An 18,836-nucleotide genomic window follows, 5' to 3' on the forward strand; every position below is an offset into this window, starting at 1 on the left:
TCTTGGAGCCAACTGGCAATCCAGTCTTGGACATTCACTTTCGGCCTGAAAACATGCTCATTCGCCCCCTTTGTAACACTTCATTGGTGATAGATTCCTTCTGGAAAGCCCCTAATGCAGGATTGGAACTCGCCCTCCACTCTACAACTATGCCAAGGTTTCTCCCCTCTGTACATTCAAGCCTCCTAAACTTCTGTTGGGGATCGCAAAGTTCAGAAAGCCCAGAAAGTTGGTCACAAATAGGGAGGTGACTCAGAGCTAAACCTCAGCAGCCACTATAACCATAACGCAGGGCCTCCATAACAGCCAGGAACTTTCTGGAAGGAGGCATGGGGGCTGTTGGAAGGAAAGCATCAATGTAATGATGCCACTGCTGTTTCTTTGTAAATCTGCACCATTTATGATGTAAAAATAGATGAATCTCAGATTCCAGGGAAGAAAAGAAAAATCCAAAAAATGTAATGCATCTTTTTTTTTCTTTTCTAAACATCTATATGGCATTGCAGGGGAAATAAAAATTTCAGTAAATCATAAAGTTACAAAGAATTTATAGAAATATTTTTTGTTTCAGTTACCAAGGACAAACATTATTACAGATTTTATCACATTTCAGTTGTCTCTTTTATCTATTTTTAACAAACGTGGGTCATATGAGGCATATCATATGTGACCAGCTTTTAATGGTTACCAATAAATCATCAGCATTTTCCTTTGCTATTCAAATATTCTACTGAAAACTGACATTTATTGGCAATATATTATTCTTTCTTGTAGCTAGAATATCATTTATTAAACCATATCCCAAGGAAAAAATACCCATGGAAGGAGCTGCAAAGACAAAGTATGGAGCAGAGATTGAAGGAATGACCATCCAGAGACTGCCCCACCTGGAAATCCATCCCATAAACATCCACCAAAACCAGACACTATTCTGTATGCCAACAAGCTTGCTGACAGGAGCCTGATATAGCTGTCTCCTGAGAGGCTCTGCCAGTGTCTGACAAATACAAAAGTGGATGCTCACAGCCATCCTTTGGACTGAGCACAGGGTCCCCAATGAAGGAGCTAGAGAAAGGACCCAAGGAGCTGAAGGGGTTTACAACTCCATAGGAGGAACAACACTATGAACTAACCTGTACCCCCAGAGTTCCCCGGGACTAAACCATCAAGCAAAGAAAACACACAGTGGGACTCATGGCTCTAGCTGCATAAGTAGCAGAGGATGGCCTAGTCTGTCATCAAAGGGAGGAGAGGCCCTTGGTCCTGTGAAGGTTCTATGTCCCAGTATAGGGGAATGCCAGGGCCAGGGATTGGGAGTGGGTGGATTGGTGAACAGGGAGAGTGGGGGGGGGTATAGGGGATTTTCAGAGGGGAAACCAGGAAAGGGGATAACATTTGAAATGTAAATAAAGAAAATATCTAATAAAACCCATCCTCCAGGGCTTAGATAATTTAAAGTAATTTTTAAATAATTGAATTTAAATAATATCTTATGTCAGCAAAGGAGCAGACTATTAATCCATGATCTTCACAGAGAACAGGTGACTTAGACAGTGACATATCAAATGATATACAGCTCCTATTCACCAAGATAACAAGGTGGCTGAAAGTCAGTGTCATAATCTCCAAGTTAACTTATGCTTTGTGATCCTTCGAGATGGACATTCACCCTTTCAGTTGTCAATTCTGTGGATCTGTCTGCCTCTGCTGTCCACTGTGCCCTACACTCCAGAGACCACGGTCTCAGTCCCACTGAGTAAAGCATTGCTCCATACTCCTTGGGCCATCAAGGAGGATTAGTGACCAACATGATATAAGGGCCCACTACTATTTCCTGGAGTGCACAAGATAGCTGTGTGGTTTCGTACTTCAAAGGCAGGAGACATACTCCATAAGTAAACAGGAGCAGAATGAAAAAGGAAGGGCAAGGTACCAATTGGCATGAAATGGAGTATGAACAAACTGGAAATGGCAACAGATGGAAGGGGAATGTCAGAACATCAGGGTTCGGGTCCATTCGGCTCACTTCTCATTGAGATGCGGCACAGAGCTGTTGAGGGACCACTGTGAGCTCTCCAAAGCCAGCACAGCTATCTCATAATATGGAGAAAGACAGAACTGTCCCTCTGTCCCTCTTGTAATACCCTGCCCTTAGAAACATTTGTACAAGGGCCTGAATTTCAATTCTTCATACTTTGGTCGTGTGATTAATAAATTAGAAATAATCTAAATCTTTACAGCCGTGAAGGTATGTTTAAATAAATTAAAGTGTATCTAAGCATTCAAAAATTTAAAAACTTAGTTTGGAAATGTGCTTTAGGAATATCAAATATGGTGGAGCATGCATTAACAGTATGACTCTACTTATGGCTTTGCAAGCCTGTGGAGTTATACTAATATGTATAGGGACTAGCCCCAAGATACACAGCAAGCTTATTTCTAAAGCTCCCTTGGTGTAAAGATGGTACCCGATCTTAATTCTACATACAAGTGTGTTCACGGATCTTTCCAACTGTATCAATGAATACTTATATGATATCTTAGTAGCAAGGCTGTGTTTTAAATCAGATGTCTTAAGTTCGCACAAGCTCAGACCGAATCTCTGAGCCTCTCTGATCCTCAGAATAGGGTAATATGATCGAGTGGCCTTTTGAATTTCTGTATAGATAAAGGAGAATAGAGTAGCCCTCAGTACAATTTCTACAATTGAGTGGAGATTAAATAAATGCTTACTGTTCTCAGTATATAAGTAATCTTCTGATCTCCAAGCCTTTCTGGTTTCTGTTACTCTTTCTGACCTTGTGTTACCCTGCAGAACATGTACACTGAAATGCCAAGTAGGTATACTGAATACCGAAAGGTAAATAATGCACAGCAGATCGTCACATCAGGGGTAGAGCCAGGGCACAGATGGCTGATAGAGCTCATAGTGGCAACCAAAATATTTTTTGCAAAGCTTTTAAAATTTTAAAACCTTAAGTGAAAAATCATCTAAGATGCAAAGTAGCCAAGTTAGGATCCGATTCAGACATTCTAGCCCTGAGTGCCAGGGCTCTCTGAGATGACTGTCTGAGATCCTAAACCAAGAGCTTGGAATAGCAGAACACTGGTACTGTACCAGGCAGAGGTGCTGGGGGTCCCACCCACCACGACGTGTTCCCACATACTGATTGTACAGTCTGGGCATGTCTTCCTGCTTCTGCCACCTAACACATCTTAAGCTTAGGCAAGGCCCTGAGCCTTTCTGATCTCCATTTTATTATCTGAAAACTGGATAGTTTTGAATAGAATACGTTCTTGGGTGATGTTATAGAGACTTATCAGTTGATGGAAGCTTTACTTCTCTGGTAAGGCTAGAAAGATCATCAGGAGTAGTGTGGGTATTAGGAGTGCCAAATACTCGTGGGAAAATAATTACTAAATTCACACTGCCTTGAGCCAGTTACTATAGACTGAAGGGCATAGAAACAAAACCCATATCCATTATCATGTTCAGTGCATACTCAGGAGCAAGCTAGTGGTTAACTGACATAGCACTCTGAAGACACATGCCATCTGCCATTTCTGACACAGATTAAAACTACAAAGATATTCCAGTCAAATTTAGATAAATATATAAATGGCATGTTGATCATGGGCTATAAACACAGCCTAAGTATCCTCAGGTTCCACAACACCCAGCCAATGCTTGAGAAATACGGGGCCAGACAATTGTGGATTGGTTCTTGCCTCTGAAACTAGCCACTTAGCATTGGATAAATAACTAATTCTTTCCAATAAAGAACAGGAAGATTAATTGATGATCAATAAAGTACAAGGATGTATGGTTCATTGTTAAAGTTGTTTTTTCAGTATTGAAATCATATCTCCACTTGTGAAGAAAAGAGGGCTGAACATGTTAAATCAGCACTGGCCAGAAAACCCCAACCCATCAGCTCCACAAAGATATGAAACACAGTACAAAATGAGTTAGAAAATCAAGTGTCTCATGCCATCTCCTCCAGTGGTCTTATTTCCCGTTGGTCCAATGACCCAGAAACCTTCAGGGTCTCCAGACCCCATTTTCAGTTCCATTGAAGATTTCTGGGAGCATTTGTGTACTCCAAAATACACATCCCCCTGAGGGTGTGGATAGATGGTTTGATTTTGAGTATCCCAGAGACAAAGACTCATCAACCAAAGGTCGTATCACAAATGATTGGTGGCTTGCCCTGTCTTCAGGGTGATCTCTCACTCTGGGAACTCTCTTGTGGCTGGTTCTGATGGTGAGCTGTATTTACAGATTACTCTTTCAGATCCAGATGAATTTTGCTTACTTGACACAAGCCTGTTCAGGGTACCAGAAACCCAGAACTACACAACCTTGGAAATAAGACGAGAGTCAGAAAGCCTAATGACCCAAGGTCATTCTCCACGGCATTGTTCTGACCCAGGATTATGAGCTTTTGCAAAGCCCTATCCCTGTGACATCTGTCAGCATTGACTTACACAAGGAGATTGAGTTTATCAAACATTACTGCCTCTTAAAATGTAGCACTAGGCTGAAAATGGGACTGACTCAAACATCTCTATTATGCAGCCACTTGGCATTTGACTTAGAATATTGTGTAAGGACTGATGGTTTATTCATCTAGGTGGCAATATTCTGTGAATGGCAGGCTTCACCCCTGATTCCTCATAGCTATCCCACAGTATGTAGCTCTAAAGGCCATAACTATTTTAAGTTAAACCTTAGAATTAATGAAGAGAGATTTACTGGGTTCTTTGTTTGGCTAGCTCTGAAAAGAACTCCTTATAATAAGCCTCAGATATAAAAGTAAAGGTCAAAATCCATGTAAGTAAGATCCACTGCCCTTTACAAAGAGGAAAATACATGTTAATCTTTTGCACCACTTTCAACTAGATAGGTTTCTATGGAGACAGATATCTGATATGGAGTCACCCCACTTAATATTCATGAGCTGTCTTAGGGTGCAGTTTGTTCTTATTGTCCCTGGTACTCATAGGTGTGATGCTCAATCCGAACTTTCTTTGGAAGGATGGTTCTGTACCTGTGCCTATACTTCCCCCTGACAAAGGACTGGAGATAATCTGAAGGCTTTGCAGGTGGTCTCAGTCGGTTCACAGCTCACTACCAAAAGCAGAGAGTCACACTAATGAGCTGACCCATTGCCTTCCCCAACCGACTCAAGATCATTTGTGTTCATTTATTGTTAGATTGTGTATATAGTGTATACTATTTTGGAAGCTGGTTTCTTCTATTTTTCAGGACAGTGATTTTTTTTGGGGGGGGGGGGATATATAGGGTAATACACACTTTTTCTTCAAGTTGTCCTTTAAGTTACATGGTTTTGTTTTTGTTTTTTGTTTTTGTTTTTTTAGATCTCCAAGCTGATCCCTGAATCGCTTTTATTAATTTTTAAAGATGGTAACCTTGGGCTTCTCCATACACTTCTCACTACATTCTGTAGGGTTCACTTGTATTTCCTTATGATTTTTAGCAGAAGAACTAAAAAGTCACATGCAGCATTTAATGACATGACCCAGAGAATATCTATGTTCCAGGCCCCACCCCCATCTTCATATGCTCACATGAGACAGCCTCTGCCTTCCTTAGGAAATGGTTTCTTATCTCACTGGGTTCAGCAGAAGTAAATTCTGCAAAGTTCTCTTTTTAAGCAACTATTCTGTGCTCTAAGGGAGAGTGTCTGGAGTGCTCTTTCTCCATCAGCCCTGACGCAGTTGAGGCTAGTGCATGTCCAATGAGACTTGGGGGGAGCCCTGGGAACCTCCATAGCCCAAAGGCTTTGCTGTGGGTCACAGAAAGGAGATACCATGTCACATGGAGCTCTGCTCCACTTTGGCTTGGTGCTTCTTTCCTTCCCTTAACACAATCTGACTAACCTACAAAGCAGCTGACATTGGAGCATATTTTAGGATCATCTTGGTATTTACTAGGTAATTTCCAGAACATTCTCATTGTATGAATTGCCACATTTTCATTATTCACCAATCCATCATCAGAGCAGCTAGGTTGTTTCCAATCTCTGCCAATCATGGATAGCCAGAATGAGCATGAATGTGTATCTTCGTAAATAGAACGTAGAATCAGTTGGGTGTATGCCCAAGTGTGATATAGCTGGATCTTGTGGTAGATCTGTTTTCAGCTTTTTGATAAATTTGGTTGAAATGGAGACAGCATAGAATAGCTAGCACCCTTTGTGACAATGTTGTATTAGAGATCAGACTCAGTCTCCTGCACTGAGCTACTTCCTAGATGGAATGAGTGTTCTCAGGGGCTTGGTAGTTTTGCAGTCAGGTCTCTCTGGAATCCCCCTTTCATCCCCACCTCTCCCCTCACGTTACTCCTCCTCTCCCCACTGCTCTTCCTCCTCTTTCTGATGGTCACAATGTGTTGCCCAGGCTGGTCTTGATCGCATGGGCTCAATCACTCATCCTGCCTCAGCCACTCAGGTGCCGGAACCACAGGCACAGGCCATCATACCCACCTTCAAATGCCCTAAATTTCAAAAGCAACGAGCCAAAGTCAGAAACCAAGCAAATATGCTCAGAAAGTGCAGTAAACCACTATAGCTGCCCCCCCCCCAAAAAAAACATCTCACCTACCAGTTTTCTCTTTCTCTACTCAGAAGATGAGAGTAGTCCTACCACCACTGTAGAGGCCATGGGACCTTTGAGAATGCCACTGGCAAATGAGGTGGCCCACACTCATTCAGAGCCTCAGACAATTTAAAGTTGTCATGATTTCAAGCTGTATACAGTCACAAGGACAAGCCACATGTGGGGGAAAAAAATCTTTCCATTAAAGCAAATAAACATACAGCAAAGCCAGTTGTAATCTGAAGCAAACTCACTCCTACCCACTATACCTGGGAGGAGCATGAGAGCATGTCCCAAAAGCAATCTGTGTTTGAAGAAACTGAGGCCACAAGACTCTTGTTTTCTTGGAGTGTTCTCACAAGATCTCAGAATTCTCTTCATTATGACTCACCTGTTTACCTCCACAAAGACAATCCGCTCAATCCCCTCCAGAGAGGACATGTCCTAGCCATTTTACAATGTATCTGAGGACAATGGTGGTAACTATTCAGAACCCACAAACCAGTTGAGGTTTGATGAGCATGTATGTTTCTATTTTCCAGCACTAGAGTGTGGGGATATTGGAAGACAGCCTTCTCTCATAAGCATTTCACATCCAGGAAAATACACGAACTGAAAAAACTGTAAATGTTATCTTTAGTCTTTTGAAACATCTATGTGGTTGTGACTGACCTGGAACTTGCTATGTAGAGCAGGCTGGCCCTGAACTCACAGAAACACACCTGCCTCTGCCTCCCAAGTGCTGGGATTAAAGGTATGTGCCACCACACCTGACTAAAACAACATCTTTGAAAAAAAATAAGAACAGGCCTTAGTACACTGGCAGTCGTCCCTATTCTAGCTGAGAGGCAATATTGAGTATTCAATAATGGCTGTGGGCCTTCAGGCTCATAACAGAACCAGGAGCTTCCAGAGTCAGATCAAGTGGCATTTACTCTCTATGAGGAGTGCAAGAAGAAATCATATGAAGTGTCCTTGAAGCTGGGGAGAGCTTGGAGTGCTCACAGGACAAGGATACTGGGCAGGAATCAAGGGAACAAGAGAAATGAGTAGGTGAGGGCATAGGGACATCCACTGTCAAGGGCAGTGACTTCATTCTAAATGCAGTAAGTGACCAACACAGGGCCATGGAGTAACCTGGTCAGCTATTTTTAAACATCACTCAGGAGCCATGTCAGGAAAGAAAGAAACTAGAGAAGTCTGCACACCTGCTAATGGGTTGGGCATAGGTAGTGAAGGGAAGGTATGTGTCAAGGAATTAGATGGTTATTTGCTTAGAACCCTAGATGGATGGTGGTCCTGAGACCAGGAGACAGAGAGGACACCAGACCACAAGGTTCTAGAGAGTGGGAGATGTCTGAGTGGTACAATTGTAGTTCTGAAGTGTGGCTGAATTCTAATAAGAATTTATTGGTGCCAGGCAGTGGTGGCACATGCCTTTAACCCCAGCACTTGTGAGGCAGAGGTAGGCAGATTTCTGAGTTCAAGGCCAGCCAGGTCTACAGAGTGGGTTCCAGGATAGTCAGGGCTACACACAGAAAAATAAAAAGGAGAAGAAAAGAAAAAAAGGAAAAGAAAAAGAAAAAGAAAGAATTTACTGATGAAACAGATGGGGGGGGGGACTATATTTAGCACACAGGCCAAAGTTTTCTGCCCAGTGATCTGGACTGAAAATGTAGACTATGCAGACAAGCCTGGAGCCACAGCCCTTCAGACGTATAGACAGTCATTACTACCATGTATAGGCCTTTGCCTCTGATTGCATCCACCACTGTAACAAGTGTTTTACTTAAGTATATTCCCTAATCTCTAAAATAAGGCAAAAATACATATGCCTCTATTGTGAACAAAGAAACTATGACAATTTATTTCTTGCATGAGAAAAATATTTAGAAGTCAGAATGGTGCAATGCGGCAGTGTTGTGGACTTCAACAATCTGGAGCCCTTCCTGCCATTTACCCACCATCCTCAAAGACAAAAGCAGTAGCTTAGCCTCCAGTCATCACACAGATTGTTGAAAGAAGTTAGAAAGGACAGAGGAGTAAATGCCACCCCCGGATCTCTTTAAAGCTGTGTTTGGAATTTTCTAGAGATTGTTTGCACTACTCTACCACACAAAATGTTGGCCAGAATTTTAGAAATATTCACGAAAGACTGGCAAGTATGATTTTCCCCAGGAACCATATGCACAAACAGGACTTATAGTATATACCACGTCAGCAGAAAGCAAGCTCTGTCCTTAGAGCAGAAGGCGGGCGCCCCAGCCAAATGAGTGGCCTTAGGTTGATTCATTGCAGGGTCAGTGGTGAGGCCTTCTGTGCGGTCTGCTCACTTCTGAGATCGACATACTTTTTCAAAAGCTAGTTCAGAGGTAGCATCTACTGTCCCTGGCCAGCTTACAGCACGCCTCTCTGCCCAAGGCCAGCTCAGAAGTATCCTCCTCCAGCTATGATCCATGAGACAAATGCTCCTAATGTCCAAATGTGAAAGCCATGACACTTTGTTTAACTTTGTTCCTTCCTGGTTTGTTCTTCCCTATACCTGGGAACTAAAAAGAGGCAATACCAGCTTGGGGTAGAAGGCAAAGTTTTAAGAACTAATGGAAGTTCATCATGAAGCTGAAGAGGGAACACAATAATAGGATGCCTGGGTACATGCAGAAGGTCGACAACTGTTGGGCATCCAGCTTTGTTCCCAAGGTGAACAGCCTGGAGCACTTTAGGGATCTTGAGGATCACACACTGGAATCCCAGTCCTCAGAAGACCAAGACAGGAAGCCTGTGAGCTAGAGACCAGTCAGGAATTCTCCATGAAACTCTCTCAAAGTTCTTGATGCTGAGGTCTCATCAATGTTGATGGAATCTCATCAGTGTTGATGGGTATCAAGGTTTAAATGTTTCTCCGTGTGCAAATGTATTTGGGAACATTGTTTAAAATAAAGGAAAAGACATGGGGAGGGAGAACAAGAGCAACTGTCCTCCTTGAGAACCCTTTGAGGTTTGCTGTCTGCATGCAGACGTAAGTGATTAGTCCTGTCCTTTGAGCCTATTTCTTTCCACCTATAGAGAAAGGTGTACTTATGTAATAAACCATGGACTAACCTACTTCTGGTGATTACTGTGAAAGCCCTCCCCAGTTTATTGGACACAGTGTGATGCACTGTGGGTCTGATAACTTCTGTTTCTCAAGCAGAATAACTGGAAAATGAATAGCTAGTTTAAGACTCTTCAGTGAAGCATCGCCTGATTCATAACACCCAGGTGAGTCAGACTGCTATGTCATTTCATAGACAGGCAATCCCAGTCTATAACCAGTAACTGGTGCCGTTGCTTCCTGTTCAATGTGATTTAACTTGTTCTGCTACCACTAATTACAGTCACCAGCATCCTTATAAGAGTGCCCCCACCTGTTGTGAGAAGAACAGCATTCACAAGAGCCTAGTTCTGGTTCTTGTAAAACAGACACGTTACACTAAGGGGCTGGAGAGGCAGCTCAGTGGTTAGGAGTGCTTACTGTTCTTGCAGAGGACCCCAGTCTAATTTCCAGCACTCTCTTTGGGAACCTCACAGTTCCCACATGAAACTCCAGCTCCAAGGAAATCTGACTGCTCTGACTGACACAGCCAGGCACCAGCACTCACATAGGTACAGACACCTAATTAAAAACAATGTGTGGGATGGGGTGGAAGAAGAAAGTAGGCACGAAGAGGTTTCAAATGAGGTGAGGGAGCAACACACATGTGGCTTGAAAACAGAAGCAAAGACACCAGGCAAGATTGGGGAGGGGAGATGGGGAAGGACATGGGGTATGAATAAGAACAGCATAACAGATGTAAAGAGCATACAATAAAACTGGTGACTTCACTTTCTAACTAAAAATAATAGCCACAAAAAAACTGGTTTGAAAAGACAGATAAGGAGATGAGTCTTTTCCTAGTCAAAAATCACAAAGAGAATTCAGTCAAACTACAGGGGACTTTCAGTATGAAACCAGACTCTGAGCTGTTTCCCATATCCCCAGTGTGTCCATGTTATTATTCAGAAGGACCTTTCCTCGACACTCAGAGACCTTCTGAGAATTGTGATTTTGTGTTCCCTTGGAAGAAAAGTTGAAAGTTTGGCTTTCAGTGGTAGAAAACAAGAAATGGCTTGAATCTACGTTGTCAGTAAAACAGGAAAAGAGACAGATAGTGTGCTGGGTACAACCACAAAATCAGAGATCCAGTGCACACCTCTAAGTAGTAGTGACAAATACAGAAGTGGATGCTCTCAGCCAACCATTGGATTGAGGGTCCCCAATGGAGGAGCTAGAGAAAGGCAAGGAACTGAAGGGGTTTGCAGCCCCATAAGAGAAACAATATGAACCAACAAGTACCCCCAGAGTTCCCAGGGACTAAACTGCCAACCAAAGAATACACATGAAGGGGTCCATGGCTCCAGTCACATATGTAGCAGAGGATGGCCTTGTCAGATATCAATGGGAGGAGAGGCCCTTGGTCCTGTGAAGCTCAGTGCCCCAGTGTAGGGGAATGCCAGGGCCAGGAAGAGGGAGTGGGTGGTTTGGGGAGCAAGGGGAGGAAGAGGGTAGGGGGGTTTCTGGAAGGTAAACCAGGAAATGGAATAACATTCGAAATGTAAATAAAGAAAATATCTAATTTTTAGAAAAAGAGGCTGTAACACATGGGACTTCCTGGAAAGAGAGTACCGAACAGTTAAATTTAAGATTTGATTTGAGAAATTTGAGATAAATAAATGGCATCAGACAGCAAACATAAGGGTTGGGTCCTCTTTTCTGGAGTTGGATGAAAATAGTCATTGCTGCTGATGAGATGTTTTGACGTTTTCAGTAGGCAGAAACATGCTAACTGTAACGGCATGTGCGTGTGTTCATAGAGACACTCACAAATAAATCAGTTTGTTTCATCAGAGTGTACAACACTGCGACAGTGCCAGCTGTGTTCCTGCTTCCTCATGGCAACTGTAACTCTTGACTGTTCAGAATTATGAAAGTTCTGTTTTTCCAGGTTCAAGTATACCAATTGGAGAGCATTCCTTTACTAATTCTGTGTTTTATGGATAGGTTGTGATTTTCCAAGGAGTGTAATTACAACACTCTGTCTGGGTCAGCCTGGGTTACATCTCTGGTTTTAACTCATCTTTTGCTTATCAGCAAGTCAGTGTCCCTTTACAGTATTGATGAAAATGCCATCACTCACAAACTGTGCAGCTGGAGCCCACCTGGCTTTATACATTTAATGATCAGGCTTCCCTAGTGCCAGAGACCATGACCTGGAGGTACAGCCTTGTCTGAATCTGCCACCTCCATGCTTGGGTTGTAACTCACAGACAGTTTATTGAGTGTGACCCTCCCCTTCCTACTGTGTGTGACCCTGCCACTTAATTCCACGTCATGGTTATGACTAGAACAACATGTACAAAGTAATGGTCTTATCACCATGAACTGATAATAATCCTCAGTCTTCATGAACTGATAATCACCATGGTCCTCAGGTAAGAGATGACAGAAATTCTAAGCACCATCAAGAACTCAAATGCAAACATTACGACCTGTGACTCCCGCCTGAGAGTCTCTGAAAGTTTTCTGAGAGAAACCCATAGCATGTTGTCATGATCTAGAACACATATACACATGTCATGATCGCATGTACACGCCACACATACTCTCAAGAGAAGTGTTCATAATATTCTTAGCAAACACTCATGTTCTAATCTGGTACTTAACTTCTTTATTTAAAGACATTGCAATTTTACAGAAAATGTGTTTTCCTTTTTGGATCACTGTTTTTAAATGTCAGATATATAAATACTACTTAAATGACATTAAAGCTGGAAAATAATTTCAAAGGCAGATTTGGACGTAAAATGTGCATAAGACTTCCCAGGAGCCTCTGATCAGAGTGGCTGTGCACACAGAGGTCATGACTGCTGCTGTTGAGTAGGGATGTCCCTCAGACTGAGCACAGCCACACATTCAGTGGCCACAAAACATAAACAATAGCGTTTTGTTGATCTTGAGGTCTTGTGTTAGTCAGTGTTGACAATACAGAAACTGACTAGCTGCGAGGGACAGATCAGAACTCATGACTCCATCAGCGTTAGAAAGTATGACCAGTGGAGCCTAGCCTGGAAGACAGCCAGACCTGGCTGTTGGAAGCCAAGGTGACATTCAGTGATAGACTCACACACTGAAGTTTGAACAACTAGATTAATGTCTCAGAGCCAATTGCCAGACTCATTACTAGTGGCTTTTCTGGTTCACATTAAGAAACTAGATTATTGATTTTAGGATTGTCTGTGTGTACGAGGATATGTTCTAAGATGTCTAATGTTTAATGCTTAAGTTGTCAACCATAAGGGCAGTAATGAGTAATCATTTTCTAATCATGTTGAAAGAGGTTAAAACCCGTGTATAAAATGAACTTCCTGGCCCCAGCATAACAGGCACCTTTTCACTGTTACTGTCTAAGCCAAGTACAGACCATTCCTACCTGCCTGCCATCTTCCCCAGTAATAAGCTGCATCCACAGCTTAAGACCTTTATAGCCCTAAGTCTGCTCTTCACTGCAGCGGAATAGCAGGAGAGAGCCTGAAGATGCAGCGTCGAAGCAGGGTCTTAGCACATCAGGTGCTACTCTGAAGTGGGGCAGGCAAGGTTGCTGGGCTGGTGGTGTTTATTCATCTCCTCTCTTGTTTCATGTGTATGGATGTATGCTCTCCGAGTATGTGCACTGCTCCATGGTTCAGGGGGCTGGCAAATGCATGCGTAGAGCGTGTGTATATGTAAAGTAGAGCCTGCACCTGGATAGCAAAATGAACTACTGTATGCCAGAGGTGCACGAAGTGTGCCCGGCTGCCAGCAGCAACTGCTACATGCAGGTCACTGACTACCTCGCGTATCTAGAAGACAGTCCGGCTCTCAGTGGTCGTGATGCCCAGGCTGTGCCCAGTAGCAGCATATATATGGAACAGGCCTGGGCAGTGAATCAGCCTTATACCTGTAGTTACCCTGGAAACCTGTTTAAAAGCAAGGACTCTGACTTGGACATGGCCCTCAGTCAGTACAGCCAGCCTGCACATCTCCCTGAAGAAAAGCCTTTTCCTCAAGTGCAGTCGCCACCGCACTCACAAAAAAAAGGTAGGGACCCTGGCTTCTCTTGGTTTTCGTTTCATTTTAAAATTTTATTGCATCAACTTCCTTGAATCTTTGCATTTGAGCACCGGAGATTTGAAATTAAAAACAACAGTAAGAGAGGTTGCTGTATGAATGAGGGGGTGAATACAGAAATTACCAAATACCCGCTTTCTCTTTCTACGACAGCTGCAGAGAGCTGGTTGTCAGGGTCACACGTGGCATGCATGGGTAGAGATGCACGCTGTTCAGAGTGAGTGTTGCTGGCTTCTCTGCTAATATATATATATATATATAGTCAAGGGATTCCCTTGCTGGGGTAGCGGGAGGCAGATCCCAACTCAGACCACAAATTCTTCCTACTGAGAGCCCATTCTCATTAGCTAGCTAAATGGTCTAAGGCTTTCTCATTGGCTCTGAGATGTTAATGTGTTATGATTTGCAAATGTCCATTTTGATGTTACTTACGGATGCATGTAGAAAACATGTTGATAACTGTGTCATGCTTTTAGAATGTCAAAGTCAAACAGAAGTGAACCCACTTTACTTAGGCACTGCTCCCTAAAATGTAATGGACCTCAAACATGAAGAATGAACTAATTATATAAAAGCAAGTGAGATAGTTTTCAAAATATCGAATATTAAAATAAATTCAGTATTTATTCATTTTAATAAGCATAGCTCTTAATTTTTTATCAAAAGAACATTTCTCCATTACCCAAAGATCAAAGAGACAAACAGGTGCCTCACAGGGGACTTAGCTGCGACTTCTGGAGAGTTTAAATTCTGTAATAGATATTCCAGAAACCTCTTTATTCTAAGTATGATTTGTAGGATCTATGCAAGGAACGAAATTCCTAGGTTGCTGTAATTTGCAAGATCATGACGCCCTTTAGTCTCCAAAGGCAAGCTTTTCTGTAAAGTTAATCTTACGATGTAATATAGTATGTTTAATTAGTTTTAGAAAAGTTACCATTTGCTCCTTTGTGGTTTTATGTTTTAGCGTTTGGTGGTGTTTGAGGCAGTCTCTTTAATATTCTCCCTCCTGTTCTTTGCCCCTTCTTTTCCCTGTGAACTTCTTCTTTCTAACTAGTCCCCATGAGTGTACTCTTAAAGCAAGTGATCCTATTATTAAAATAGCCAGCCATGAAAGCAGAAAGTTCAAACAGGAGCTCAACCTCCATTGAAGTGTGAGAGCCCTAGTCTACGATGTTCAGTGTGACACATTAAGTCTGGGAGGGCCCATGTGCAGAGCCCTGAGCTTTCAGTTAGATTCACATCATCTTGAAGGACCTCAGATCTTCCTGTTTATCATAAGGAGCGTGCTCAGAAGGAACATACTGTTCCCTAATGGGGAGGCAAGCATGCTCCGCTTCCACTCACTATTGAAGTGCCTGACCTTGGAAGTGAAGAACTTGTTACTGCCTCCCTGGTCATGCCAGGACATGCCTGTCACTGTGTCGTTGGGTCTCCAGAAATCACGGGTGTCTGTCTCGCTGTCTAGGTGATTCATAATTCTTAAAAAATCCTACAGAATATTTGAGGTCATTTTCCTCTCATCTTTTCACTATATTCTCTTCAACCAGCACTGGGGCATATTTGCTTATAAAATATGAAACCGGGGATTCTTTACTAATTAAATTGATGCATGAAGTGGGAGAAAAGATGCATTGTATGCATATATTGATGTAATTTCTCAAAGCCGTATGCCATTGAAAGGCCAAAGCCACCTGCCAAACTCATTAAATCAAAGCAGGCGAATATTCTTAAGTGAATCATTGCTTACCGTTTCGAGCCTCTGAGTAAATCCCAGTAGCACCAACGCAGCTGCTAACTGTGTGTCTTAGGACAAAAGGTCGTAGCCAACATGTTTATCCATATCGAGCCACTATTGATTTTTTTCTGAGTTGGAAGCAGTGTCTTGTTAAGACAAAGTTAAGACTGTACACAGGTGTTCAACAAGGCAATGCCTCATTTTCCAGCTGGATTTTGGTCAGTTTTCATGAAAGCTATAACGTGCGTTTCTTGCTGCTTTGTAGGACTATGAAACTTCGGTGAGATGCACTGACAACTTTTTCCTTGCTGAAGTTCCAGCTTCGTTCCGTGTTTCCGTGCAGGGAGGGAAGCAGGAGGAAGGCGAGGTTCTTGGAGAGTTTGCTTTCGCGATTTTCTTTTTCTTAATTGGTTGACTGCGTGTGAGATCAGAGAGCACCTTGCAGGACTTGGGGCTCCGCTTCTGCCACAAGGGTCCCAGGAACTGAACCCAGGTCACCAGGCTGGGCAGCCGGCACTTCTGCCTGCTAGGCCATATTACAAGCCCATTTTCTTTAATGGTTTTTAAAAAGAATAATTTTTTCATCTTTAGTTGGCATTTATAGAGGGGTATAGAGTGTACACATAGCTTTAAGGAATGATGGTAGCAGTGCTGCAGTGTGCCAGTACCAGGGCACTGCCTTATAAAACAACAACCAGGGACTCTAGAACAATAGGTTATCAAATCCTGACGCAGTGAGAATACAAACCCAGGAGTCGCCTTCCTTTCTCCAAACCCCATTTCCTATAAAATTACACCAGCTATGGGAGGGGCTGTGGAAGACCCACAGTGATCAGAGCTGAACTGTATGCTATAATACTAATCCAGTTTCCCTAGGGAGCAGGGAAGACTTTTTTTTTTTGAGACTAGTTCTTACTACATACCTCTCAAGCTAGCCTCAAAATTTCTATCTCTGTGCCTCAACCTTGCAGTCATGCAGCACCAAACCCAATGTAAAAACACATTGTGTTTCTTACAATTTAGGGACAAATGAAAAGGAACCACTGCTCATCCACAGTAAGGCGTGTGAACATGATATAGTCTTTCATGTGACACAGTCTCAATGCACTCTGTTCAAAACAGTCATTTTGGCCAGGCCAGCTTTTGGCCTCACCTGTTCATGGGAGGAAAAACTGAAGAAGGGGTTAAGTAGGGAAATTGTAGCCAGGATCTGTGATGTCTCCTTCGTGCCTGTGCTTTGGGGATGGTTAAAAGCTGACATTTTTGTCCTTTCCTCTATGTTTGGGCTGGTCATTTTCATCAGAAATTCTGATTACTGCCAGGATCTTCCCAGCTTACCTTTAGCCACTCAGAAGGCAGCTTCTCCATCCCTTTCAACGGAGTGTTCCCCAGGAGTCTGCCTCAACAGCTCACGGTGGGCTCTTTGACCATTTCTGTATCATCCATACAGGAATAGTGTGTTCAAAAGGTGCTGGGCGGATACCAGGAAGCATTTGTCTGTGGGGTTTGTCTTGGTTTATACCTGGTTTAACCCTTCAGGGAGTCAGGTTCAGCAATCCCAGGTAAAACTGAGTGTTCTGGGCTTCTGTCTCCGTGACAAGATCCCATCTATTGTCTTCTATTGACTGCATGATGCATTAGAAATGGAGATTAAACAGTCATTTTGAAGTGACCCACATTAAGAGGATCGGGTATAAAAGGTGCCCGAAATCCCCTGAATAGTAAAATCTTTAATTAGAATTTCTTAGACCTCTTTTAAAGTTAGAGGTCTTGATAAAGATACTCTAAAGTCAGTGCCACGCTCCCCCGAAAACTTTCTTGACAAATGCTGTTAAGTCCTGTAGGTTAATCATGTTCGGCAGCCTCATGCAACACAGGCTGGGCTGGAAACCAACCCTGGGAAGTCCCACAAATTCCCTGGCACTGTCAGTCTCTGCCACAATGTGAGCATAAGACGCAGCTGACATTTCTCTTCCTCACATTCCCGTCTTCCTCTTCCTCTTCCTCTTCCTCTCTCCTTCCCCTCTCCCTCTCCATCTCTTTCTCTCTCCTGTTACCTCTTCCCTTCTAGATAAACTTGTTTCAACCCTCATGTGAACGGTTTCCCCCAAGAAAATTAGAAATTGCAGGTGCCTCTCTTCAAAGGTCATCTTTAAGTACAACTATGAGGCTGCTCATGCAAGCTTCACATTTTAAATATGGCAGTGCCATCCATAAGCCATTAACATACACTTCTCCAGAAAACAATGCCACTGGTGTTTTAAAATACAGAACACATTTGCTGTTCCAAAGGCTAGATGAGAGTGCCTCTTATCACCCAGAAGCAGGACTCGATCCAGAACAGAATCAGCTCCATGCAACTTCCAGGCAGACAAAAGGATGAGCAGGCCATGTCTGCCTCTTTCCTAAGAATCAAACACCCCCAGAGGTGTGTCCTTCAGTCATCTTCAAGTGTCCTGACCCTATCCCAGCATGTGTGGCGGTGCCCCTTACTGCAAAAGCAGGAGCCAAAGGGACCATAAGCAACTGAAGTCAGATGTCTGGCCATCTTAGGAAGAAACGGCACTGCCGCTAATTTCCTGAACACAGGTTCGCATCCCTTACCTTCCCAACCAATGTCTGTGTCTCCATACCAGCCCCTGCTTTCAAGTACATTCAGACTGGGGCCGAGCTCTGTCTTCCACCTGACTGTCTGAGCTTTTAAGGCCCATTCGGCTCAATGAGTATCTGTATTTGGTCTCTCAGGCCCCAAAACAGGCTTATACTGTGCCTCCCTTTTATCGGTCTCCTTGGCTTTCACAGTACTGCCTGTGTCAGGGCTACCCTGGGCTCTCCTGAGGGGCTACATGTTTCAGCTGTCCATGTCCTGTGCTTCCCTTCCTTCTCAGCAGATTCATTCCAATGTGGTAACTTTATAGTGGATCTGCAGTGTTCTGCTTCCAGACACTTTCCGAAGGGTTCTTATCCTCTGTGCCCTCCACACAGATGTTCCTGGGGCCTAATTTCTTCTTCTTTTTTATTTTTCTTGGATATTTTCTTTATTTACATTTCAAATGTTTTCCCCTTTCCAGGTCTCCTCTTCGGAAACCCTCTATCCTATTCTCCCTCCCCATGTCTCCATGAGGGTGCTCCCCCACCCACCCACTCCCATCCTCCCACCCTTGCATTCCCCTACACTGGGGCATTGAACACCCTCAGGACCAAGGACCTCTCCTCCCATTGATGTCCAACAAGGCCATCTTCTGCCACATATGTGGCCAGCACCATGGGTTGCTCCATGAATATTCTTTG

The 18,836-nt window shown here is 43.2% G+C and overlaps 1 protein-coding gene across 9 annotated transcripts in view; it reads left to right on the plus strand.

Moving 5' to 3' along the window:
• The window catches only part of Thrb (thyroid hormone receptor beta), a 356,182-nt gene that overhangs the window by 294,854 nt on the left and 42,492 nt on the right, over positions 1–18,836 (plus strand). The window contains exon 1 of one of the 9 annotated variants that reach the window (XM_021203597.2): positions 13,439–13,777. The exons of the other annotated variants lie outside the window; for them this stretch is intronic. Within the exon in view, the coding sequence (XP_021059256.1) occupies positions 13,453–13,777 (325 nt within the window). The 5' untranslated portion in view covers positions 13,439–13,452. Of the gene's footprint in view, positions 1–13,438; positions 13,778–18,836 lie in introns of those variants that run through there. 9 annotated transcript variants of the gene reach the window in all.

The sequence above is a fragment of the Mus pahari genome, chromosome 8, assembly GCF_900095145.1.
Source record: "Mus pahari chromosome 8, PAHARI_EIJ_v1.1, whole genome shotgun sequence".
Classification (NCBI taxonomy): Eukaryota; Metazoa; Chordata; class Mammalia; order Rodentia; family Muridae; genus Mus; species Mus pahari.